General features: G+C 38.3%; 1 protein-coding gene across 1 annotated transcript in view; it reads right to left on the bottom strand.

The window, feature by feature from the left end:
* GUCY1A2 (guanylate cyclase 1 soluble subunit alpha 2) overlaps positions 1-26,818 on the bottom strand; it is a 152,160-nt gene that overhangs the window by 34,881 nt on the left and 90,461 nt on the right. Inside the window, exon 6 of the mRNA XM_041487209.1 lies at positions 24,508-24,651. Within this exon, the coding sequence (XP_041343143.1) occupies positions 24,508-24,651 (144 nt within the window). The remainder of the gene's footprint in view (positions 1-24,507; positions 24,652-26,818) is intronic.

Genomic DNA, 26,818 nt, shown 5'->3' with positions numbered 1-26,818 from the left:
AGTCCATGACACACATCCAGATTATTTCAAACAGAATCTGCCAAATTCTGTAGGGTGTTTTCTGCTCTAATATCTTCTAGCAGCTTCTACAGCAGTGCTATGTCTAAATCCAACATATGCCTTACACAGGGACATTTACTTGTAAAATGTCTCACTGTAAAACAGACTCTCCAGAGCTCAGAGGTCTAAAATCAGGGCCACACACTGGCGAGTCAACGTGCCTTTCTGCTCCTTCAGAGGACTGCAAGTGGATAGGACTGACAGCTATGTCCTGACATATGCTTTAGTGTGTGGGTTATCTGTATTCTTAGATAGATTTATAAATATCACAGTGCCTTTCTGGAAAGGGACATATGACAGTACAGCTCACTACAGAATTGTTGCCAAGGAACAGACCTGCTCAGAGGAAAATTTAGATCACTTGAATTTCACAAGGTGTTCTATAGAACTAAACTACAGGATACATTCCCCCCCCCCACCCCATCTGAACATCATTTGGAGAAATAAACACTTAACTTCTTTTCTAATCAGAATTTCCTACATTTTTTACTCAAAGAATTATTCAACCCATCTGAAGCAAAATACACAGCAAATTATACAGGGACAATGAAAAATAAAGTAATAAACTAATAAAGAGTGAATGCCTTAGGATCAGTAAATCTATTTTAAATAGTTATTGGGTAAGGCAATCATGTGGTTTGTGCAAAAGAGATGCAATTAAATTATAACCAATGTGATGCATTTTGCATATGTACATCCCTGGGCTATGGTCTTGGCATACAGTCCCTTCTACTGAATGTGGGAAAAGGAGCTATGAATCATTTCTACATGAAGAAGCCCCAGAGTTGAAGGATGAAATTATTTCTCTCTTTCCCTTGAAGCTCTTCCACCATGATCTAAGCTAGCCCTGCACTGAATAGTGGTTGGATTAGTTAACCTTCAGAGGTTCCTTGCAGCTTCCTTTATTTCACAACTCTGTATTTCATAACCTGTGTTGAAAAATTATACACTTGTGAGTCTCCACCAGCAGTAGGAGATAGAATTAGATGAAGTAAAAACAAAAATGAAGACTCAGACTAGTTTTGGGAGCTCATTAGTTCTAGCATCAAGGGAAAGTTTACTCTGGGCAAATTATTTTTGAGCCAAATGGGATCATGTGAATTCAGTATGGCACTGCTCAGTGTCTAGGTTAGAAGAGGATTTGGGTCATCTGTAAGGAAACTTCTGACCTGAAATTATTTACTGCAGGGGGTTCTGAGTGGAGAGGTGGGTGTTAAATGACGTAAATGAGAATTTTCAGAGCTGCTAAACAAAAAATAAAACCTATATCCTTCCCCTACGGTCCCAAAGAAGAAACATTAAAGTTAATGTGCTGCCTCATGAGCTGCTTCTCACTCACCAGTAAAACATTGCATTTCATTGTTGATGGGGCATTTAATCAAAACCACCTTTTATTGTTTTCTTTAAATAGTAATTTCCACAGTATGAATTTAATTAGTATGTGAACCTGTGTGTTCAGGCAGTTAAAAAAGAGCTAATCACTCACACAAGCCCACATGGCAGTGGAGGATTTTTCCCAGCCTCCCCACCACTGACACCCAAAAAAGAAAAATATTCATCAGAAAGTTCTCTTTGATCCCTAGTGTAGGAGGACATCTTTGTCTCCCAGTGCCATCATATGACATATACTGAATGGATTGGGTGATACTTTAACAAGGATAAATGACACATGCTCAAAATATTTAAGGGAACAAAAAAACTGTATGCAAAAAAAGAAAAAAAAAAAAGTTTGACCTAAGTGTTTTAACCTCAAGAATCAACCTTTGATACTTTTCATAATTTAAGGTAAATTTCATCTAATTGCAACATCCTAGAAGTTAGCCAGCCTCATTTAAGTTGGGTTTCTAGACTCCTGCTAAACACAGGAGGTAAATAACCTCAGGGCTGCAATTCTTCATATTTTAAAATTGGCACACAGGAGAGGCTGAATCACTCACTCCTGAAGCTGTCTAACTCTCCTGGTGGAACAGAGAGGGACATTTAATTGTAAGTTTAACCTGGACACCTCATAAACAGAGAGCTAAAGAAGGTGAGATGAATTCAACTCTCAGCCTAAAAGGCAAAGTTGACACATTTACCTTTATGTAAAATGAGCTACATTCTTGTGCATAAATCATCAAAAATACTGGTGTTGATGGATGGGACCCCATCGGACGATCATTCTGTTTGTAGAACTGCAGAAATTTCTTCAGATGATTTAATGTAATGGTCTTTGAATCTAGCCTGCAATCTTTGAGACTGTAAAATGAAATGACCTTTCAATGGCAGAGTCATGCTTTGTCTTTTGACAGTACAGGTTCTTATACATCGATGAAAGCCAAATTGATCTGCTTTGGGAAGAGCTTGAAGCAATCAACAAGGATCACAGCAGATTTTAAATAGAACCACTGATCTGTAACAATCTTACAGTTTTACTACTAGAAGCAACCTTATCTAGCCTCTACAATAATGGCGTATCACAGTCTTCCCAATGGCTTCCACACTATTTATGAAACTTAAATTGTTGCCCATGTCATTTAAACCTCTACCACCACAAGGTATGTTAATACTTTTTGTACCAAGAGGAGATACACTTTAAGCGTGTAGTTTCTACTGGATGTCCCAGCTTCTTGCAATCAGCACCAAGGCAGACATAATCAAAATAAAATTATTAAACTCCCTGCTCCATATGGACACTGTACACATGACAAAAGGAAAAAAAAATATCAGTGTGTCAGGCTTTAAAAATGTACCTGTTCTTAAACTGGGAAAAGCAGACAGACTGCTGCCTTCAGCACTTCTCAGTCTAACAATACAGCCAATTAAATTGTTCAAGAAATGACTGGATGTTGCACTTAGTGCTACATCCAGTCATTTTGTCTTGTTGACAAGGTGGTGATAAGCCGAAGGCTGGTTGGACTCAACAATCCAAGAGGTCTTTTCCAACATAAATAACTCTGTGATTCTGTGACTCTGTGATACAGATGAATACCTGAAACAAGTCAATTTATGCCCTCTTTTGAAAAAGTAAATCAAGGAATGATCACATGAAAGATAAAAGGCTAAGGAAACCCCAAGGTGTGCATAAAGACTGCATAGGATTGCAGGCTTTAATAGCTAGAATATAGTTTGCTTCCTTGTGAAGAAACATAAGGCACTGCTACCATCACAGAGACTTGAATACTAAATGTGCAACATAACAACTCGTTCTCATGCTCAAATAAAAAATAAATATAAATCTGCCTGTAAAGTTTCCATATGATAGCTGGGACATCATACAGATATTTTAAACCTTATAAGTGCCAATGTTTGAACAGCTCACTGTATTACATAATCATTAAGCACCTCACTCTAAAATGATAATGCTGCTGTGCTCCTTTGCTTGTTCACCAGTTTGTTTTTAAGAACTGTAATTTCTATAGATAGAATACAAGACAATGTAAGATGATGACAATGATTTTTGCAAAATTTATCCAACTATTATGCCTGGAGCAAACCTCCACAGCTGGCAGTGGTGATTGTATACAAAGGGAAATGAGGCTCTGTGACTGCACAGATCCCATAAACAAGAGACTAAAAGACTTCACCTTGGCTATAATTGGGAAGGGGTTTATTAATACTCCTTATTGCCTTTGTACTTCACCATCACAAAGCTGCAGATCTTTGCAGGGAAAGTGAAATCCTTCCTCAGTGAGTTCAAAATACACATTCACATAAAATGATTTTTCTGAAGTCTTTCAGACAGGCAAATCCAGACAGCTGTGAATAACTTCTTCATACAACAAAGGGAATTAGCACAAAAAGAAAGGCAGCTGGTTTGCACTGAACTGAGGATTTTAGCAAATTATCTAAGCATTTAGTGAGTCTCCTGATTCCTGTATTGACAGCACTTCAGCAAGTCAATCAAACTTTCTTGACTCCACAAAACAAACCATAACAAAAGCTAGGATCAGAACTCAAGAGTATTCTGTACAGCCCTGTTACCTTCACTGAAAATCTAGGTTTAGAAAAGGACACTTGTAAATAAAATGGTTAATGAAATGAATGAAATGTCACTCTGCGGCTCACACAAAATGTAACATTTTCTATTCCTAGATTTAAGGTGGAAATCTATTAGCAATATCTGACCGTTATTGAACACTAGATGTACCATGAATAAGAATGAGATACTATTTCACTGTTTGTTTAAATTGATTCAGAGAAAATTCTTAACTGCACTACACTTTGAAGACCATTCAGGAGAAATTTGAATGTTCTGGTGTTTTCATGACTAGAAAGATTTTGATCTTATTCAAAAAATTAGCAAATGAAGGCTTGATGATGTCAAGAATATGACAAAACCCAAACAGAGATTAATTGCCCTCAGATGAAGGTGAATCACTTATGGGAAGGAAAGATTTCAATGTTCAGTCTAATAACTTTCCTTCATTTCATTCAATGATCTCTCCCACTGTGCCTAACACTCATCCCTCCCTCAGAGACACACTGACAAAGAACAAAGCATGGCAACACATGCAGTTGTTTTTGGCTTGTAATTTCTATAAAAAATAGCAATCTTAATGCATATATTATAATAATTCCTTTCTGTAGGTTATGCATTTTGCAATTGCAAAAATTTAAACATTAATGCGCATGGCCAAGATTATCTCCGCCCATCTTCACCAGCTTTTATCAATTCATTTCTATTTCTATAATCCATAAACATATAGACAACAATTTAAGTGTACTTATGCTATTATTTGTGTGAGTAAGACCAGAAAAGAAAACCAGAGACTTTAAATCTCAAATATCCTTGCATGTTCTTTTGAAAATGTAAAACTAATCTAGTTTGGGAGGCAGTAGAAGATGATAGTATGGCGTATCTATAACTTCTTGTTTGTCACTGCTCTCCAGCCAACCTTTAATGACACTAACGGGGTGCATTTGGCTGCTGAGGGGCAGCCCTGGATTTTGCTTATCCAGCATTCTCATTGCTTGCTTCTTTCCTGCATTTGCTCCCAACTGCTTATGCTTTATTTGAAACTTTTCCAGTCAAATTCTTCAATCAAGAAGTGGGCGAAGAATCTCTCTTGGTGCAACCTTTTTTGACAAGTCACTTAGCTCTAAGTCTTGTTCTTTACTCCTTTCCTCCCAAATGATGCAGAATGTGTTTTCACTAAAAGAATTCCTTTATTTTTTGGTGCCTTGTTCTTTATCAGTGTGTCTGAGAGGAAGATGACTGTGAATATTAAATCATGAGAATTTGATAATTTTTATTTGTATTTAACTTGCGTTGAAATTTGTGGATAAACGAAATAAAGTAGATGAAATCTCACTCAACATTGTGTGTAATAAATAAAATTCAGCATAACTTATTTTTATTTATTGTATTTGTTAATGATCTGCAATAAACAACACACAATGCAAGTAAACAGATCCTGCAAATTGAATGCATCTCGAAATAGACTCTGAATTAAAAATACACAATTAAAGAGAGAAGGCTGGGAAATTGTGAGTGAAGATCAAAATGAACTTGAGATAGCATGCAATCTTGTCACGTGAAAGAAGTAATCTGGGGTTATGAACATCATCTGATACCTATAGTTCCTTCCTACATAATTCTAGTCAACCTTACCAAGCTATTAAGTTAAAACCTAGGTACTGTCAACAGCTGTGATTTCTGAAAAGATCAAGAATCTCTTCAGGAAGGATTTAATTAGAGGGAAACTAAAAATCTGTAAATGCTTACAGCTTGGCTAATTATTACTCAATAGGGGAAGCGTGATAATTATCTACCAGTATGTGCAAGATGCTAATATCAAAGAGGGACACATGGGAACACAACTAGAAATAATACAATTTAAATGAAGACATAGGTGAATATCCAGCTTATTTAGGCCTAAATAGACTGTACTGTATGACAGTAACATGTTTTTGAGAGAAATGTGCTAAGTTACATCATTTCATTATGGCACTACTGAAACACTGGAAAACACATTGTGAGGATGTTGACAGGAAGATGGACAGGATGCATTAACATATGTGTGTCTTTTTTAACTCTGACATCATACTGCATTGAAGGACAACTAATTAAAAAGTAGTGTTACATTTGAGTATTTCAAATGACTGCAGCAAAGTCTGTTTTCCTGTCATCCTTAAGAACAGATGGGGTGGGAGTAATATTTTTTAATGTTCTGAAACCACTTAAAAAACCAGAATCTTGAATTTCAGCTCAAAGAGAAATTGTGTACCTTGGTTCACATTGTCTTTAGAATTTTACTAAAACTAAAAAAAAAACGTAGACAGCAGCAGTGTTGAACCAATTTTACTCATGCTATAAACTCAGATATTTAACTTTCTTTTTGTAATAACCATACGATCATCGATGATCAATGTCAACAACATACTTTGCAGTATCAAGCACACACCATAAATAGCAACACAGTGTAAGCTTGACAGAAAACATTAGTTTTAGAAAACATAAGTTTTTAGACTTCATCCTTTCATGATGGACTGTCAGTTCTGTTAACACAGTGCAATCATATCTAGTCATGTTATTTTGGCATTGGTCTGGTCCTCATCACAGATGATCACAGCTAAGCTTCCCGTGGATAACTATCAAAACAAACCATTTTACAGGAAATACTTTGGCAGTTGCACATTCAGCCTCCATGAGAATGACAGGAAGAACCACCTCACTAAAGGGCAGCAACCCCCGAAGTACAACACACCTACATTCTACGTGGCTTGGAAGCACCTGCCCCAACTGCCCTATTTACTCTGCATTGCTTCACTTTACAAAATGGTTTGTTCTGCATGAACTAGAACCCTCTTAAAGGAAAGTAAAGCAGTAGCTCTTCTCAAGATGTACACCAAAGCTAAGACAAACTTTTATGGGCATATCAGCTTGTAAACCAACATTTGATATTTCAGATCTCTGGAGGCATTTAGTATGGTAGAGACATTTAGTATGAGGAACAAAATCATGTCAAGTAAAAATCTCAAAAACATCAAGTATAGATGCAAGCGCCTCAGCACAAACTCCATTAATCCACCTATCATTTTCTGTTGCATTTATCTACTTGAAGAACTGGAACAATTATTGTGCCATGAGTGACAGGGGCAACAGCAAAACTAAGTTACATTGAGCTTTCAAACCTGTGATCATGAATTTAAAAATTTAATTGCTAAAATTCTAATCACTGACTGATATTCTATAACACTAAATATATTACCAAGTAAAAAAGTTATAGCTCTCTTAGAAATGTTCTAAGGACTGAAATGTAAATTTTAATTAGAGTGGTAAGGCACATGAAATTAAGAGATTCACTTACATAAAAATGCTGTAAATGATCCTTGAATGAAATTAGTCAAAACATATTTAAGATTTTTCATTGCAAAAGTGTTTCAATCCCAGAAGCTTCCCACATTAAGGGTTTGGCTTCATATACTTCAAAGCTGTAGCATGTAAAATTCCAATTAATTCATAAAAGGTAGGCAGCATGTGTACAAAAGATACTCGCAACAAAAGACTGCATTACGGTGTGTCTCAAAGCTCATTATAAAGCAGCTACTACAGTGGACTGGGTCTGATAAATCACCACAATTTTTCTTCATTTAGTGTTACTTAGAAATTGATCTTGGTTTGTAAGCAAATTCAGAGAATCCTAATTTACTTCTAGTAATCCCCATGGGAAAGATGAATAATGTTCAGACTACATTTTCCAAAGACACCATTCCCTGTTGTAGAATTGTGGGAAGAGTAATGAAAACTCTTTTCCTTTTCTCTGAAATAAATTAATTATTTTCTATAGAAATAAATAGAAGCTTTCTTCAAATCAAAACCCATCCAAATTCATGCAGCTGAACTCAATATGCAAATTTGAGCAAACAGAAGCAGATCTTCTCCTTTAAAGTGTGCATTTTATTAAGGTCTGTCTAAATCATAGAACAATGTATCTCAACAGACATGCAGATTTTTTTACAAATTATGCTTTTATGTGAAGAACCTGCTAACAAGGAAGTACACTTCCACATTAATCATGGGCAAATGTTGCCAAGCAAACACAAGTTCTTTGTATTACTAATTTCTGCCACACTGAGAAAGGCTATTTTTAAATTTGGAATACCTTTAAAGCAATTACCTGCACTGCACATTTCAGCGAGGCACACAGACTCCAAGCAGTGTTAAGATAACCTTGTTCAGATCTGACCCAACACAGCCATAGAATCACAGCACTGCTGCTGGGTCAGTCCAAGGAGGACGGTCCTGACACAAACCATGGCAGTGCTCAGCACCCATAAAACATTGTCAGAACATGACCAGTGAAGAGTAATAGCTTTCCAGCCTTCCCTGCTTCCAACCAGCTCTGAGTTTTCTGAGGTAAGAATATATCACCTTCTGCTGGAAGGTTCCATGTTCTGCGGTGTTCTGACTGAATTGTTATGGCTCCTCAAACTAACTGGAGCAAACCAGAACAAGTAACTCTGATATTTGCCTGAGTTCCAGCATATTTCTTGTCATCTTTCTTTGCAGCAGATTTTTCAAAGCTATGCACTGAGTTGATTCCTCAAATGTTCACGGAACTGAAGGCAGGCTTTGTTGTAACCTTTGTTCAGGCACTAATTGATGGCAGCTTACTTGACTGCATCTCCTCTTTCCTTGGTCTGCCCTCCTGGCTGTAATTATAAGGTGATGATAAACCTAATCTCTAACTCCACAATAAGAGTCCCTTATATCAATCACATATCCTTGATTTTATTTAAATGAAGCAATTCATTACACAATTAGCCTACAATGAATTTTTAAATATTTTTCATAAGAATGGAATCAGTTCTGCTCAGCCTGGAGACATCTGGAAACCTTCCCCAAAAATGATTTCTAAAAATAATGGTTTTGAAAATGTGACATTTCTATGGAGGTCACAAGTGGTGCTTCTGACGTCACCTCAGTGCAGTCCTAGAGAGTTTAAAACAGAAGGTAGCATCAAAGCACATGATTTATCTCCCTGCTTTTCCACCCAGTTAGCCCTGTGCTGACACCCACAGCTGACAGCACGCTGCAGCAGATCTGGATTACACACAGAGCACTGTTCAAACCTTGTTAGTGAACTCTCACTGCCTCAAAAGATGCCTGGAAAAGGATTTGGGTCAAAGGCGGTGTAGGACAGCAGAGGGCAATGCAAGCTGGTGAGTGGACAGTACGCTGTGGGATGCTCAGGATGCCTGGGTTTAAGGAGAACAGCAGTTGGGAAGGGAAGAGAGACCTGTGGCAGTTAAGGCTGTGACACAAGATAAAACAAAGGCCTTCCCCAAGGCATTCATGGCAAGGACAACAATACATGTTCATCCATACTAAGCCACATTGATCCTAAATGCTGTAGCTACCAAACCCTAAAGGTCACAACTAATATGTCTGAGCATAACGACATGGAGCGAAAGAGAATCTCACTTATAGAAAATTACTAAAAAGCAAAATTCAAGACAAGACAAAAGGAACGGGAGAGGAGGAGCCTGGAGCAAGAGGAGCAGTGACAGCTAAGTTTTGGTATACTAAGCCCAGAGTGAAACATGGCAGTAACAGAAAAATATGCACATCTGTTTTTCATGCACCAGTAATAATTCCAGATGTGTCACAGTATCCATGGGAAAACTTTAATTCCTCCAATAGCACTGGGCTGTTAATGTACCAACTTCTGTTAATCCAAACGAATGAGAGAACACAAGTCACGCTGTCATTTTGGAACCTTGTCCAACTAAATTGTCAATATGCTCAGGAAGCAGTTGCATCTGGATTATTCATAACACTGTCATGAGAGTCTAAGACACATCAGGAGATGGGCTTAGCCATGTTTGCAAACAGAGTAAATTCAAGTAAATGCTTTACATAGAGGGCAACCCCATATTCACATATCCATGGACACACATCCTACTGAGGAAGCCACAATTCCAGTTAAGATTTGCTCTTTGCTGGTGTTCTTGGAAAGAAAGCAACAGAAAAACTGATATTACAGGCCTCTCAGAAAACTCCACAAATTTCAGTCCTTTCTACAGCCTGTAAACTTGCTATTCAGTTCTTATGCATGCAGATTTGCTGTTCAGAGTTGTTTTTCCTATTGGCTTTTTGTTCCTTTTCCATTTCTGTGGAGGACAGAAGGAATGTATACACAGAAGAACTTTCAGGAAGTCATCAGGGTTCCATATTGCTTTCTGATCTTCAGAAGACCAAACTAAAAGCAGTCATCTGGTGCAATTTGGTTATAGCTTCAAACAGGCATTTACAACATAATTTTTTGGGATTCAGATGCCCACTAAGCATACAAGAGCCTCTAAAACATGTATTTATTTCTCACTTTCCAATATATCAAAAACATTTTTGATTCCTCTTGCAAAACATTGTTTAAAGCTTAGATTTCATTTTAATATTAGTGTTATGTGGGCTGTGCATTGATGATTCTTGCTGTTAGCAAGAAAAACATTCAGTTTCATACATATTGCATTTTTTAAACATCTTTTCTGAGAAACAAAACTGAAATGACAAAACAATGGCAGGCTCAAGAACAGCCATTACTTTATTTGGGGCTTAATGGTACTTCCTCATATGGAGTGTGGGACATTCACCTTTTTCTAATGGAAGCCATAAAGGCTAAGCTTGGTTTTCCCCACTCCCCTTAAACACTGGCTACTCTTAATAACTTTTTGTCTTACCAGAAATCTTAATCTATTTTAAAAACCCATAAAATAATGCATTGACAAAAAAGCTTGGTTTAATATGAGCAAAATATTTCACCAAAAAACAAATTAAGAAAAAGAAACCCCAGGTGGCTCTTATTACAGAACTGTCAAAACCAGCAACAAGCATGACATACACCTACCTCACACTTCTAAGTGAAGGGAACTGGAACCCTACACTACCACCACCCAGGATGCAATGCTTAGCCCCACTGAAAACCAGACTGGAAACTCTGGATTGTCTTATAGATTGCTGTTTGTAGAGTGTGGCTCCCTAAATTTGTGAAGACATAACTGGAGAGACAGTTCTGCTGTGGGAACAGCCTTTCTCCACTCTGCAAAAGGTACATTTGCAAACAATCACACTGATTCTCAATGGCTGTTCATTTCTTTTTAGTCATCAACAGTCAGACCAAAAAACTTATTCAATGTGTTCACAAGGGAACAGATCTTAGCAAAATTAATCTCATCTCCTGTAAACAATAGCCTTCGTGTGTGAACAAGAGTAGGCTTTATTATTTAGCTATTTGCCATTCATTCTCATGCCTCAAAAGCTTTTCTTCTGTCCAGAGAGCAGAACATCACATAATTTAGGTATCCAATATACACAATGCAACAAATGGCAAACATCAAGGAAGAGCTCATGAAAAACAAAAAGGCTAAAAATTCTTTGGCAAATGCTCAAAAGTAATGAAAGCTCTGAGAACAGAAGAAGAATGTTATAGTGTCCTCAATATTTTTATGACTAGCAATTTCATAAGCTTCCTATGAGTCTGTTGAGGAGGAAATGGGAATGTATAAACAAACCACAAAGACATGGTCTAGTGGTGGACTTGGCAGTGCTGGGATAATGGTTGGACTCAATGATCTTAAAGGTCTTTCCCTACCTAAACAATTCCATAATCCCATGATTCTATTCTATAAAAATCTGTAGGGTAACCACACTGAAACAGATACCATGATCTCAGTCATAGCAGATAGAATTTTTGTTGCTTTTGTTATCTGAGCTATCCTAGCTATTAAGTATGTCAGTCCTTCAAAAAAAGGAGTTGACATTTAGCTGCAGAGATCTGTGACTAGGAACGGGCAATAAATTAGATAAGAATGCAAGAACAACCGTACTGAATCAGACCAAAAGAGCATCAAGTCCAGTACTGTGGCCTTGGAAGCAGACATAACAGAGAGCCCAGTATGCAATGGATGGTACCCTGGAGACAAATGGGGTTAAATGGAGGACTCACTGCAGCCTTTGAAGATTTTTTTTGTAGTTATGATAGAGAAAAGGTTCCAGGGAGTGCCAAACAGGATGCAGTAGTGCTTTTTTCTCATTGAAGTTTAAGAAAAGCGAGACTGTAAATTTGAACACCAAATAGTTTTCTAAGAGATGTGAAGTTTTGTGATGTAAACACATACAGAAATAAACCCCCTAAGTTTGAACTCCAGGTCATCTTTAATTTTACCTTTGAAAAAGTCATTATTCAAAGTGTAAGGAGACTGATATTTTGAAATTAGAAATAATGAAACAGTCTGCATCCTACAAAAATATCTTGCCCATACTAAAATTAGCATGTAATGAAATTAAATTAATTAGTGTTTCACAGTTTATATAGGAAAAGGGTCACTAATTTTCAGGTTGTCTTGGTGAATATAAGCTAAGAATAACCACCATGAACAAATTCTTGAAGACAAATAGACTTGTAACATAGAGAAGAAACTGTTCAGTCTTTCTATGTTTATATCTCTTTCAGTATCTGTGAAATGATGGTCAGAAATGACAGTTTCTCCTCAGAAAATTCAAGTCTGAACAAAGGCAGATAAATGCAAAAGATTTTCTACTCAAAGGACGTGAGCTCAGCTCCCAAAGCACATTTACAAATGTGTACTTAGCTAAACCAGGTTTGAAATTATCTATAACACTGGAGTGCATTCGATGAAATAAATAGGTATTTTGGTCAAAAAGACATCTGAACAATGAAGCTGTTCTCTAAGTTCAAGCAACCAGTGTGCTGTGAGGTGATCACATTTTCAAAGCATTATAAGTAAGCAAGATGGCCTGTAAACTGGGAAAGATGAAAAAACATACACAGATGCAAACTGAAATAACAAATAAAAGATCAAAGTCCTATAACCAGGGACTATAAATAAAAATTTTTGAATGTATTATCTACTTCAAAGTTTGGAGTGTATAGTGGTTTTCACTGTCCTACTTGAAACACCCCCAGATGCCTGATTTTCAGACCACAAAGCTCAATTATTTTCTGACTATCATAACACCTTGAGATGATAGAATTTATTAAAAAAAAACTCACAGAAACACTTATTGGAATAACAGGGAAATATATGTGCAATTTCATATTATATATTTGTTGTCACTGTCATAGATCAGTCAAAAAAAAAAAAAAAGACTTCTTCAATTTAAGGTTTTGTAAAAGCCTGCTTCTTTTAAGTAAATCATATTGATGTTCCCAAAGGAAACAGTAACTCTAATTCTGTAAAGTGTTGTTTGTGGCTACAGAGTGGGCGCCAATATGCAGAAATGACAGTAGTAAAGCAGTAACAACAGCAGTTAATTCCTTTCCCAAAGAACTGTATGGCAGTTAAAAAAATCTCCCTATTTTTAGGACTCTTTTTCTTCTGGTAAAGGTTTTTACAAATTTTTTTATCCATTTTTTAAAATGCAGCACAAATGGACCTACTATAAAGTAAGTTGTCACAGAAAGAAAAACAGGTATTCTAAAGAGAGATGACAGAAAAGACAAATTTTCAGAAAGGCACATAGGGATTTAATTACTCACTTGCCATTTAAATTTTTGTAAGAGGTGTCACTATGTCTACAGAAAAGTGAAAATACATGCTGTTGTAAAGAACATGTTATGTCTCCCAGATTAACATTGAATTTAACAACGTAAACCTATCAGCACACTACTTGGGCCAGAATAACTAAAGAGCTCAGTGAAATCTGGATCTGCATGGCTGGGAAGCAGCCTTGCTGAGAAGGGGTCTGGGGATCCTGGTGGACAAGCTGGCAGGGCCAGCAGTGCACTGCTGCATCAGCAAATGCACGCTGGATCCTGGGCTGCATCTGCAGGGCATCGTGGCAGGGATGGAGACGTCATCGTCCCACTCTGCCCAGTCTTTGTCAGGCTGCACCAGGGCACCGTGCCCAGCGCTGGCCCCTCTGCCCAGGAAAGACACAGACAAACTGGAGTGTCCAAAGGAAAAACACAAAGATGATCATGAGCTGGAGAGTCTGCCCTGTGAGGGAAGCCTGAAGGAATGGGGCCTTTTCTCCCTGCAGAAGCGACACCTAAGGGAAGAAACTCATCACAGGATCCCAGTACTTAAAGGGCAGATACAAACAAGACAGAAAGTCACAGAGGACATGTGGGCATGACAAGAAGTGACAGGTACAACTTGCACCAGGAGAGGCTTCATCTCAACATAAGAAATAATTTTTCGTGAGAACAATCAATCACTGGAACAACATCCCCAGGGAGGTGGTGAAGTCCCCATCAGTGGAGGTGTTCAAGCTGTCATTGGACAGGGTGGTAAATAATGTCATCTGGGCACAAAAAGTTGAACCAGCTGATCTTCTGAAATCCTTTCCAACCTTAAAGGTTGTTCTATGATTTTGTGATTTTTGATAACTTCGTTCTAATCAGTTTTTGTCATTTTAGTTATTAAAATAATGGTGAAAGTATTAGAATGTTTAGCTAAATGTCAAGAATTGTCTTATTCATCTAGGAAAACTATATCTCAGCAAGAAATTATCCAAAGCTTTTGCTTTATGGCATGGAGATTTTGCAGGAGGGCAAAATGAAATCTCAGAAATACATCTCTTCCCACCTTCCTTCTCAGAGTTGATTCTTTTCCTGGAATGAAGCACCAAAGCTTCAAAAATCAGGTTTTCCTCCAGGACAATGATCACTTCGACCCCTCCAAGTTCTGCCAGGTGGATAAATCCTTGTACATTATAATCCACTTTTCCTTATACCACTTTCCTCTTTCTTTTTATTGATGCAATGAAATAGGTCATGTGGTAGGACTGAACATCCTCAGATTATTTGAGCCTTGTTTCCCCTCCTCCTTCATTCAAAACTAATGTTTTTACCTCTCTTCTCCTCTCTTTTTAAAATACTAAAGCAAAATCAATATCCAATATAAACATGGAGATTTTTATGCCAAAAAAAATTCAAATTATTAAATATAAAATCTCTGAAGAGGATTATTTGCATTGAATTACTTTTACCCCAGTTTAGATTTAAAGGAGGTATTTGAACAGAAAAGGCTGTTGCAAATCCCTTGGAAGTACTGGCATTTTTTCCAAAATGCTCTATGTCTCATATGAAAGGAAGCTGAAATACCATGAAACATTTAGTTTATGGATTTATTTATGACAGGAAATGCATTCTTCCTTAGGGAACTAAACTATTCTGAAACTGTTGAACAATGTTGCTGAACTTGTCAGCTCCAAACAGAAGGCCAAGTACAATCCTCCAGCACCCACCCCTCATCTGAACTGTTCATTCAAATATAGCACAGTGCAATGACTCACTGTTTAGCTCAGAATAATGACAACACTTGTGCCACAAGATTTTTTAACTGGTGCTTAAAACTGCAGACTTTGACTTTTCCTCTCTGAACTGTGCACGTTGGAGAGAATGGGGGAAGCCAAGCAGTGAACTGCCATTAACAAATGCACTTTCTTCTTCTTAAACTTGCAGAGCAGATGCTGCCAGCTGCTCCTAAAAATGCTGTAACTGTGGATGCCAGAGTATCGAGCCAATGCATAAAGGTTAACATTTCTACAGGACTACCCAGTGGGGCTGACAAAGACACTGATTTCCATGAGACAACCCACAGGCAGCTCCTCTGGGACTCAGGGCAAGGCTCTGCTTGTAATCCAGGGTCAGGAAAGAGAAGGAGAACAGAGGTGATCTTCCTTGCAATGTGAAAAGGCTTTGCCTCTTTCTACCAGTTGGATAATCCTCCCAGAAAAGTTACATTGAAAGCATAAGAGAACTAATAGGTTGTGGAGAAGAGAACAACACCCTTCAAATGTGTAACAGAAGTCATACAGTATAAAACATTGCAGGCAGCTCAGCTGAATTTTTTTTTTAACTTTTTGTACTTCCAGCTGCACCTTATCCAAAACTACTCATGCAGTAGCAGACAAGGGAGAGGGGAGAAGGAGTAGATGGGACAAGGCTCTTTCTTGAATTTTTTTCTCCAGGCTGCATCTGGATGAAAGAAGGAGCTATGTTAGCACTGTCATCTAGCCCACAGATGCCCAAGATGCAGTATCCAGGAGGATGTGTTGCTTCTGCACACTGTAAGGCTGCTTCAGGTATAATACCATCTCTTTCTTCTAGGGGAGGGTCAGACCAAAGGGTGAAGTAGAGTTACCCTATTTACTGCCAAAACATACCATTTATGGCACACTGTGACTCCAGATAAAGAAAACCATTTGGATTAGGTGACTAAACTGTTGGGACCCTTGGAAGAAACAGAAACTGGGTATCAGTGACTTAATGGTAGCTCCAAAGCAACACGTTGTCCAGTTTAGAAAAGAGAATGTACACAGCTGAGATTACAACAGTAAATAAATATCACCAGCACTGGACAGAATAGGTTTCCTTATTTTCAAGGAGGCAGACCACAAAGCAGGTGCTGACAGCTCAGTCACTGAAGGGAGAGGCAGATGCTCGAGCAATGCAGCACAGGGCAGCAGCTGCCTGACAGCATCTCAGCAGCTGGAAACAGACACTGAGGTAGCAACCACCTCTACAGCTTTAAAGGGCATGGCATTTTCATCTCTGCATCTCCCTCTGAGCCCTCTGGGATCACCTGTGCCTATTAACCCAGTGAGGTAGCAATTCAAGGCTAGCATTTTCTGGTCATGCTTACTGCACAAAAACCAATCAAGCACTATTTTTATGCATAGTCTGTGCTGTTTCTCAGTGTATTACTGCTTATCTTCTGTGAGTTCTTGCAGGTTTGTGTATTCTCATATTGCTACTTTTTTCAACTTTTGTGTAATGTTTTTCACCTCTTCTTATCTCAGGAGATAAGAAAAAATACTCTTGTAGTATAGTGGAAACCAGACTTTTAAATTTTTATATGACAAGAAACATACCAATGGAAGAAGAGAACATACATTTAGGACTTAGGAGAAATAAAATTTCAGCACTTTGCTACCCTGTATTCCCTAGCCCAATTCTTTAAATATTCCTGAATTATTTCAAATTTTATATCTCTATTATATATAAACATATAACATCATTGTACATGCTGCAATTCTAAATTTAGATTTTTGTCTATTCTTCCGTTCATAAAGATGCAACAATATCAACCTTTTGAAATGCTGTATGCACCACAGATTTAATTATTTATTCACCTGGAGGGTTGTGTTTCTATTGTTATTATTGCTTGGTTTTGTCTGAATAAAGAGTCAATGTACAGTAACAACAACAGAAAATTTCAGCTTCAGCATGGGAGTCCTCTACTGACTCTAACAGTCAAAGCCAGAATATGAAGTTCTGGCAGCTGCAAAAAATGTCCCAACCCAAGCCCAGGGACAAAACTGTATCATAGGGTATCTTCCATCCTAGATAAATGAGAATGCAGAGCTCTTTTTCCTCATGAAGAACATAAGTTTAATGTTTTACTCTCTTTAAAGTTCTGGAGTTCTTTCTCCCGAGGTCATTGTCCCAGTAACTATTGGTATTTAGTACTCTGAAGTGAGGTTTGATCAGCGATTTAACAAAAGCTGGTAGATATGCCTGGTAATTTGTTTTTTATCATAAAGTGTTCTCAGCCAAAAAGTGTCTTCTATGGAAAATTCCCAACCCGTTCTACTACTAGCCAGACATCTGGAGTGTTAGTTGGAGGCGTTTGTGCCTGGAATGACTGCTGAACCGTGAGAGATGTCACACCGTGACCTTAAAGCTAACCCCACAACCCAGCTGCATATCCTGTGCTCCCTGCAGGGATCTAAACCTTCAAATCCTTGCTGGTTTTCCCTTTGCATGTAGTTACAGCACCTGGAGAAGGAACTGAAAGTATCTGCTCAGCGTGAGGCACCAGGACAAAGCTACAAGCTAGGTGCAGCAAGGTTTAGTCTCCCTTAAGGAGCAGGAAGTATGACTGAATTACGGAGGTGTTCTTGTGAACAGCTAGATCTACATACCGTGAATCAAAGAGCTGTGAACATGCAGTAATCACTGTGATCTAATAACAGTGGGAAAGGTCACAAGGTGCCCTGGGTAACTACTCTGGTTTCTACAAACATGTTTTATCTCTGCCACGGGGTTGAGCAGAGATGGAATGGCACTTGTGCTTCCTACTTGCCAAAGACGAAATGTCAGAGAACACATGGCATGAGAGGAGAATGGCCAGGTCTAATGCCAAAACTTCTTCTCAGCTGATCCTCACATTATTAATTAGCCCCTTGCGTGTCTTTTAGGTCTCTCTCTCCTGGCAGTCATTAAAAAAAAAAAAAAAATCTCCATAGGTTTCTAGTTTACTCAAGTTTGGCTTACACTAGGTTGCCAATCCCAATATCACGCCCCTGCCTGGGGCAAACTTAAACCTTATGTTGTGCAGAATCAAGTCCTTGTAGCTTTGAAAATCGACCTTTAGCACCTACTGCAGACTTTACCTAAGAACTGAAATGTGTGCACCTGAAAGAATTAACAACCCTCTGGGAACCTTCCCTCTTCAGCAGATTAAGTGCTAGTCTAATTTTTCAGACCAGTTTCTTACACAAAGCTGCTGCTGTGCACCCACTAGTCATATAAACCCCACTTTGCCTTGTTACTGCAACACGTGCAGTAACACTGTCCTACAGTGGGTATAACATACGACTGCATTTGACAAAGTCCCTACAAAAGAAAAGAAGTTGCAAGTAATGAGTGTGGCTTGGGGCTTTTAAAGATCATTATTAAAGTCACACAAAAGGAAGCAGTTGAGTGAAAATTACTGTAGGGCTGAAGAAAGTGAATTTTCCCTTAGAGTAGTCTAACAAAACGTGCAATTTCCCACAGTCCTGGGGAAATGTGCTTCAATCAGCTCCTCTCGTTTTACATTTCCAAAGGCACTGGGCCAAACTGAGGAAGTGCAATCATGAACTCTCCCACGTCCAGGGAATCATCACCAGGGCTGACTTTGTCTCACCATCTCCCAAGCATGCTGTCAAGAAAAAGCACCAAGCTTCCCTGACATGCAGCTCTGAGTGCTCCCCAAAACTGTCGTGATGCTGTAACGCTGGTAAACCTGTGAAACTACAGGCTCTGGAAAGTCTCTTAATGCAAAAGTTTATTTTGTGGAACTGTTTCTGATTTTTTCTTTCAACACAAGGGTATTTCCAATTTCCAGTTCTGCAGGATTTTATATACCTTCCAGAGACTGATGTAGACATTAGGTACAAGGCAAAGTTGCTAGGAGACCACAGATGGAGCAAGGAGCATTGCAGGATCGCAGCAGCTTTTCACACAGGGTTGATGAGAATGCCTGCATCAGCACTCAACCCTTCACAACTTAAAACAAACCAGACAACCTTTTGCTGCTTACGTAAAGATGGGCATTTGGATAGAACTATTAAATTGTTATAAAACCAGCACACCATAACCTGAACGATAAGCAACGCAGGAAATACTGAAAAGGATTACACAGACAACACCTGCTGCTCTCTCTCATTGTTTTTGGGAATGGGCTCTTCACTTAAAAAATAGAAATCTCATTTATACAAATAAATGTTGGCACTTCCTACAAGGGTCCTGGACCCAAGTGGCATATCACTGAAATACAAAGGGGAATACTTAATGAACCAGCAGAAGACGGTGTGCACTCTAAAATTCATTGCTCCATTCCATGTTATTTAGAAAAGAGTGTTAGTCACTGTGGCCATAAACCATTACAATCTACAGAGCCCTTCTGACACTTCTGTGCCCTTACTCACAAGTCTGAGTTCATGCTAGTCAAAATTACCACTTGGCAAGCAGAGATTAGAGGTTTATCTAACTCAGGCTTTCATTGTTTCAGTCATCACGATTACAGGTATTTAAATAGACAACATAAACCAAAATTAATGCAGCTGCATGGCTGTAAGCTCATACATCTTAGACATGCTAAACTAATGGTTCTACCCATAAAGCTTTATTTCTCACCTATACATGGAAAGCTGAAATATAGAAAATCTGCATCACATCTAAAATTCAAATGGAAAAACCGTGATTGATCAAAGTTGTGAACCTCTGTTTCAGTTCAGCTCTTTCCAGTGGGATCATCCATCCTGAGAGGTCATTAACCTGTTCACTCTTGAGGTAGGACTTACCTGACAAATATTAATTCATATATTTCATTATACAGTAGACACTGCAAGCATTTCAGATGAATACAGACTAATTTTTCCCTCTTCATTTAAGAGGGAACTACAATAACAAGTTTAGCCATACCTGTTTACACTGTCAGTGCTTGAAATCAGATGATGTTAATGCCTACACTGTTTGAGTGCAGCCTACAAATCCAATAATAAAATAGCTTTGGCAATGCACATCTGAAGGTTAGACGCTTCAAGTGATAATAAAGAAACAACTGAGCCAAGTGCCAGATTATGTGCCATGCAAATGCAAGGTCCCATCTACCTCACCTGTGAATAAATTAATCACATTGAAGCCAGTATCACTGCACTACTCTGTTTAGAGTATTTCACAAACTAGTCATTAGAAAGTGAGCAAAAACAAAGGTAGGAGGATGTATTTGCTTCGGCTTGGGATTACAGTATTTACGGGTATAATTTTCATGTTATGGTAACATAAATAATTTCAAATATAGATAACATTTTTCTGCTGTAGAAAAACATCTTGCAACGTGTTTTGAATTGCTGTGGTAGGGCTCAACTGTTATGTTTTAGACAAGAACACCTGCACACAATTAATCTAAATAATTGTAGTTAATTTCAGCAGCTTCATGTAAATCGTTTACTTTTCCTCTGAGTTCCCAGTTCTTATCTCTTCATGACCCTACTACATAAACCTTCATACACCACAAAAAAGAGCAGATAGTTTTCTCTAGGGAAATCTCATTAGTGGAAACTAGGTATGTTCTGCCACAGCAGCCCTTTTGAAAAAAAACTGAAAAGGAGGTCTTTCTCTTTCTTTGGATATACACTACACATTGATTAATTAGGTAAGCACTGAGGCATGATAAAAAGTTATCCAAGTAATAGTATTCTCTAGGAATTCCATATCTGCACTGCAACCTTTCACTGAAGGTCAATGCCCTGGAGAATTCCTCTTACAGTATTATCTCTAGCTATTAAAATTAATGTAATTCCACTTTATCTAAAAAAAAAAAAATGTAGTAAAGTACGAAGCACATCCTATACTCAAGTAACACACTTAAATGTAGGAGGCAATTTTAAATCAATATTTTCAGACTAAAGTCATAAAGCACTACATATAAATAGTTGTACAGAATATAAATCAAAGGAGTGCTTCCAAAGTAAAATTTTATGCTGAAAGGATAAAAACGCATATCAAATTCTACATGCAGTGTCTGAAGCAAAAGTCCCTCTTTTTTTACTAAGGCCTTAGATCATTCTAAAGTAATGGGATTTTGTCTCTAGTCGAACTGAGTCTAAAAAAATCACACAGGGACCTGAAGCCTCCTCCATCACTCACAGGGGAATGATCAGCCCATTTTCTGTTACAAATATTTCTTTCTAAGAGGGCAGGCTGTGTTACATCACTGATGATAGGATTTGTGTGTTCTGCTATAACGCAGCTCACTCTCTCTTTCTGCAAAATAACAGTTCCTCATTACCCTTCAAGTCCTAGGCTGCTCACACAGGTATAAGGAGTGCTGGCACAGAGTCCCCATCCTGCTCATGCACTTGAGCTGCCTCTGGCTCTGCTGGAAGTGCTGAACACCTGAGTAGGTCTCAGCTGCACACCACGGTGCTCTCATCAGCGTGCTATGAGCTCTGACTCAGAACAGGGAGCATCACCTGGATACAAACCAGACCTGCTTCGTACACCTGGCCACCATCCTGAGATCCATCATGTGAGTTCTCTGCTTGTTTTTTCTGCCTCAGTCGGGGTCAGGATTGAAGGCACTTCATGTTTGGACTCAAGTGTTTATTGTTTCCTATCAGTGAAGCTGCCTCACCACCACCAGTTCTGCAGCCCTTCATTAGCAAGACACAAAATGACTAACTATCCCTTGTTACAATCTCTTTTAAGACTAAACTGTCCAGTTAAGAAATGACACCTTGATTATTTGCCCTTTTAACCCAATAACTGATCCCTCAAAGCCCGCAATGAGGACTTTTCTGTCCAATTACAAAACATCACCCAAACCCATGAAGAAGAAGGAAGATGAACAACCTGCCTCTGCCCTAAAACATCCATCTTCATATTTCTATATTCTAAAACCCCAAACTCTAGGTTTTCCACCCTGAGATATTACACTTCTAACCAACTACACACCTGTAATCCCAGTGCTATTAATCAATTTTGGAAGCCTTCTCCACAGCCTCAGGTGAAATGTAGTGCTCTCTTGCAAGTCTGTGCCTTTTAGCACAGAAAGTTTAAAATTCTCAGCATCCAGGGTTCCAACATATCACTGCTCACTGCCCACACTAGCATTGCTCTAAGAGGCAGATTTTCCATGAAGTCTACATGGTTCTTCAAAAAAGTTATTTTTGTGATCACTACAATGAACACCTTCATATGATTACAGTCTACCCAGATAACAAGCCTCATTTCATCATCTACTAATGCACTTGATAGGAGAAAATCTTATCCTAAATTCCAGTTTATGTGTTATGGTATTTTTTTTGATTTATTCATTTACTTTTTCATCCTAACTTTTTGAGACTTGAAGTGTCACTTAATAAGATATTCACTGCTATCACAGGGATGAACATTTCAAGAACCACAAAAAGTAAATCCTTGCATTCTGGTGAATTCAGCCTTGAGATGACAACAAAATACATCCATCAAAGTAATTTAGAAAATACATACATTCTATAAACCTTCACACAGGGCAACGTAAAAGTTAAGTCATATTTTTAAGAGCTGTCCAAGCACTTAAACATGTACAGGCTTGGGGCCATGACCACTTTCCTGAGAACCTTGTTTGAGTGCTTGACCACATCTTCTTTAAATCCAATTTGAACTTCCCCTGATGCTGCTTTAAGGCATTTTAATGCACATGGAATATTTGCTAATGGGAATCTGTGGCACAATGGGCCCCTTCCTTTTTTTTTTTTAAGTGAAAAACTGCCGACTAACAAAAATAGGGATCATTCTCGCCAATTTAACATTGTCTGGAAGGCAAAAGTCATGCCAACTGAATTTAGAATTAATGTTCTTAACTGTGATGATCATTGACATAGCCACTAGGAAGAACTATGCATTCCTTGCCACTTGTAGGAGGACTCATGTGACAGAGTGTAGAAGCTCAGCGCATAGACATCCACATTTAGGTTAAGCACATAGATCTCCCTTACAGACAACTGAAAAAGTACACATTTTTAGGGAGTGATTCATCTCATCCTAGAGTAGACATCTAAACTAGGACAAACTAAAGTAGACTTCTCCGAAAGTCCTTAAGTGCAGTAGTTTACAGGGTAAATATATCCACATGAGAGGAACCCTAATCTTAATAAACTTTAAAACAAATCAGAATATGCCTCTATGAAAGATAAGCTTTATTTTTAAGCACAGCTTCCAGGTTAGGTACAAAGGTAAGAACATTCTACAACATCACCCCTCCTGCCCTGAAATCTATTACACTTAAAACAGAACAAGAAATTTTGATGAGCTTCTCAGTACCTCTACTTTCAGTTTAAGTATGATAAACTTTTTTCTTCTGAATTCCAAAGGAGGTTTATTAGCACTTTTTGAAAATATTTGGTTATTTCCAGCATTTTACTATACACATATTTCCTCTGCAATGTCTTCATGTCTTTCTTTTACAGGTATTCTTATGCAGACAGTGAAAATAAGAGGAATTTTCTGAAAAATAATGTGTGGTAATGAGAACAGTCACAAAAAGAAAGTCTTGGAGTAAAACATACACCGTCAAAATTTCCCTACAATTGAAGCAATGACTCAAAAGAAAGTGAAAATATGAAGAGGTTCCGGAAGACAGCTCTCCCAGCACATACCAGTGTAGTTAGCACATATAATTGCTTACAGTTATTGGAAAAGCAAATAAAATCAATCAAAAAAATATATATTTTAGTAGAATTAAATTAACATCTGTTTGAAATAGTTTTATATCAAAACTGAAAATGCTGTATCTTTTGGTATCTTCAGTCTTTTAATGCTTATTTTGTGTTCAATGAATGTTCATATGAAGCTTTAACAGAATTTTCTTCAAGATGCATAGTCCAACATATTTTTTCAGCATGGTATTCTTTTGAATATGTTGGTATAGGGCTAAAAGAAGCAGAACAGCAGAGAAACTCGAAAATGTTACAAAAGGACATCTGGCTTCCCCCCGCCCCCCGTAGCAAAGTAGGGTACAGAAATGGCATAGCATGGGAAGGAAGCACATTAATAGTGAGAAAGAGCAGGCAGTCCCCAGATCCTTCTTTTATGCAGGTTTACACTGATTTGGAGAAGAGGCGTGTGGCCATCAGAGCTGCAGACATAGTGATGCAAGTGTCAACTTTCTGGCACAGAACACAAGGAAATGAAGCAGGTCGTCTATCACTGACTAGCTGAGAATAAAGAGCAAAGGGGTTACCTTAATCGGGCTTCCATCTGGAGTAAGAACCTCTTCTGAAAGCTCCATCATCTTCAGTGCCATCAGGGCAATGGCTTTGGCATGACTAAGGCTTTTCTTATGGAGCCCTGCTGCAACGCAGTACGCATCACCTATTGTTTCCACCTGCAGCAATCAGACAAACGCGGTGTTATGGTGTGATAATGAGAGAGGAACCCTGCCATTAGGGATGCAATCAAATAGCAGTGCTTAAAACATGCAAGCAAAACATCCATAAATAAGCAATTAGACAAAAGAGCATAATTACCTGAGTCTGCAAACAGGTACAGTGAAAACCCACAAGCAACAGCACAGTGGTTTATCACCTAATAACCAAAGATTGTCTAGAACAGTGTACGGCGTCAGCTGAGATACGACAACATTCTCCCACAGCAGTAACACAGAAAATTGCATTTTCCTAAATGAGAAATCACTTGCAGCTTCATTTCATAAGATCCTGGCTGAGTTTGCTGTTGGGTAATAGTAGTGCCGCATAATTATAATTCGTAATTAGTATTTGATATGCTAGAAAATTATATCAGGAAGAGAATTAGAAAAAGCAAAACATCACCATAAAAAACAGTGAAGACTATCTAACTTCTCATTAGCAGATAGCTCTTCCTGGTATAATTTACAAATAGATGCTATTGCTACAGATTTTGCCTGCACCTTTGTCCCTTATTTTCAAATAAGTATTGATGTTCTCTCCACCATGCAGGCTGTCTTACTCTGCATAACCCTACCTGCAGGGATGAAGTTCAACAGAAGGACCCCTCTGGTCTCTTCAGGCAGGCCTTACTGGTCTCTTATCCTGATTTGCTTTAAGAAGACCTGGCCCCCAGGAGGAAGTGGGAGCAAAATAAATTGCAGAAGCCCTCTGGCTCTGCATAAAGGCAGCCTGAGAAACACTGCAGCCCTCAAGGCCTGCAGTTTTATTTACAGCATTGTGTTTTGCCGTCTGTTTGCTCACATATCTGTAACATTCTCACACATAATCCATTAACATGAGCCCAAGCAGACCTCAAGAATTAGTTTAGGTTTTGTGACATAACTAATCTGGCTTTCACCCTGCACACAACACTACAGGAACGCCAGAAAATGCTTCAGCAAAGACTAGGGTGAGAAGAAAGCAGGCACTGGGAAAGGAGTCATTCAGAGAATAAATATAGCTCATTCTTCTCTCTGCAGAGAACCTACTAAGTAGCAGGCCTGGATCTTCTCAGATTAATTTCCAGTCTTGATAAACTGGAAATAGTATCTCAATACAAACAGTACCTGAAATAGTAAGCATCACATGTAAACATACACAGAGCATGAACGTAGAACAGGTTGAGCAAATACTTCCCACCACCAAACTTAATCTTCTGCAAGCCCATTGTGAAGTTTGCCACCTTAACCCTTCTGGCTGATTGTGCAGGAGGATGTAAATATAGATAAGAAGCTGAGGGTTTCTCATGAGCTGAGACAGCCATTAGAGCTCCTTCAACCTCTCTGAAAGCTCCTAATAGTACTTGCATATAGAACAAAACATGTAGGAGCAATCAATACTGCTGTCAGCCTCTTTGCCATATCTCAGGATATCTGTCCACAAGAAGCAGACACCACCAATGCCCTGCAATTTAGGAGTTTGTTTTTCCAAAGATAAATGGATGGGCAAGAATATATCAATGGCTGGTGAAAAATGTAGAAACTGGGCAAAAAGAAAAAACAAGCACAGCGAGAAGAAGTATTAGAACTTAAAATGACAGTCTTGAAGAAATAGATGTTTAAAAATGCTCTAAATTGGAAGGAAACATTAGCAGAAACCCATTGTCATTCTTTAAAATCATGAATGAACATCAGTAGGAATAGACTCAAAGGGGTTACTACAGAAAGAACTGAGTCTATGATGTCAACTACAAAAATTAAATACAAAATCTGTTCCTTGTTGAATGACCTAATTTCAGAATTACTTTTCCACTAACGTTGCTTGCATAGATGTGGGATCATATACTGTTCCTGCAGTGTTCAGACAAAACTTGTTAGCTTCTTCCCCCTTGGAAATTTTCATAGCTGTAATTCAACAGTGAAATTCCACACACTGAATGTACTGTACTACAGAAAAATCGGACGGAATCTGCCTTATATTAATCTTTATATAAAAATAAAACTATAATGTTTATTACCATTACTCTTTAAAGTGCTTGTTCCTATGGAGTTCATCTGACAGCAATACCGGAGAAGCAGGGGAAGGACTATGACCACTTAGACTGACCTGGGGGTTTAAACTGGATGTGATGAGTACTGACAGGCC

The sequence above is a fragment of the Pyrgilauda ruficollis genome, unplaced genomic scaffold, assembly GCF_017590135.1.
Source record: "Pyrgilauda ruficollis isolate IOZ18807 unplaced genomic scaffold, ASM1759013v1 scaffold8, whole genome shotgun sequence".
In the NCBI taxonomy this organism is placed as follows: domain Eukaryota; kingdom Metazoa; phylum Chordata; class Aves; order Passeriformes; family Passeridae; genus Pyrgilauda; species Pyrgilauda ruficollis.
Note: the sequence above shows the minus strand (reverse complement) of the source record. Positions and strands in the feature narration are given on the sequence as shown.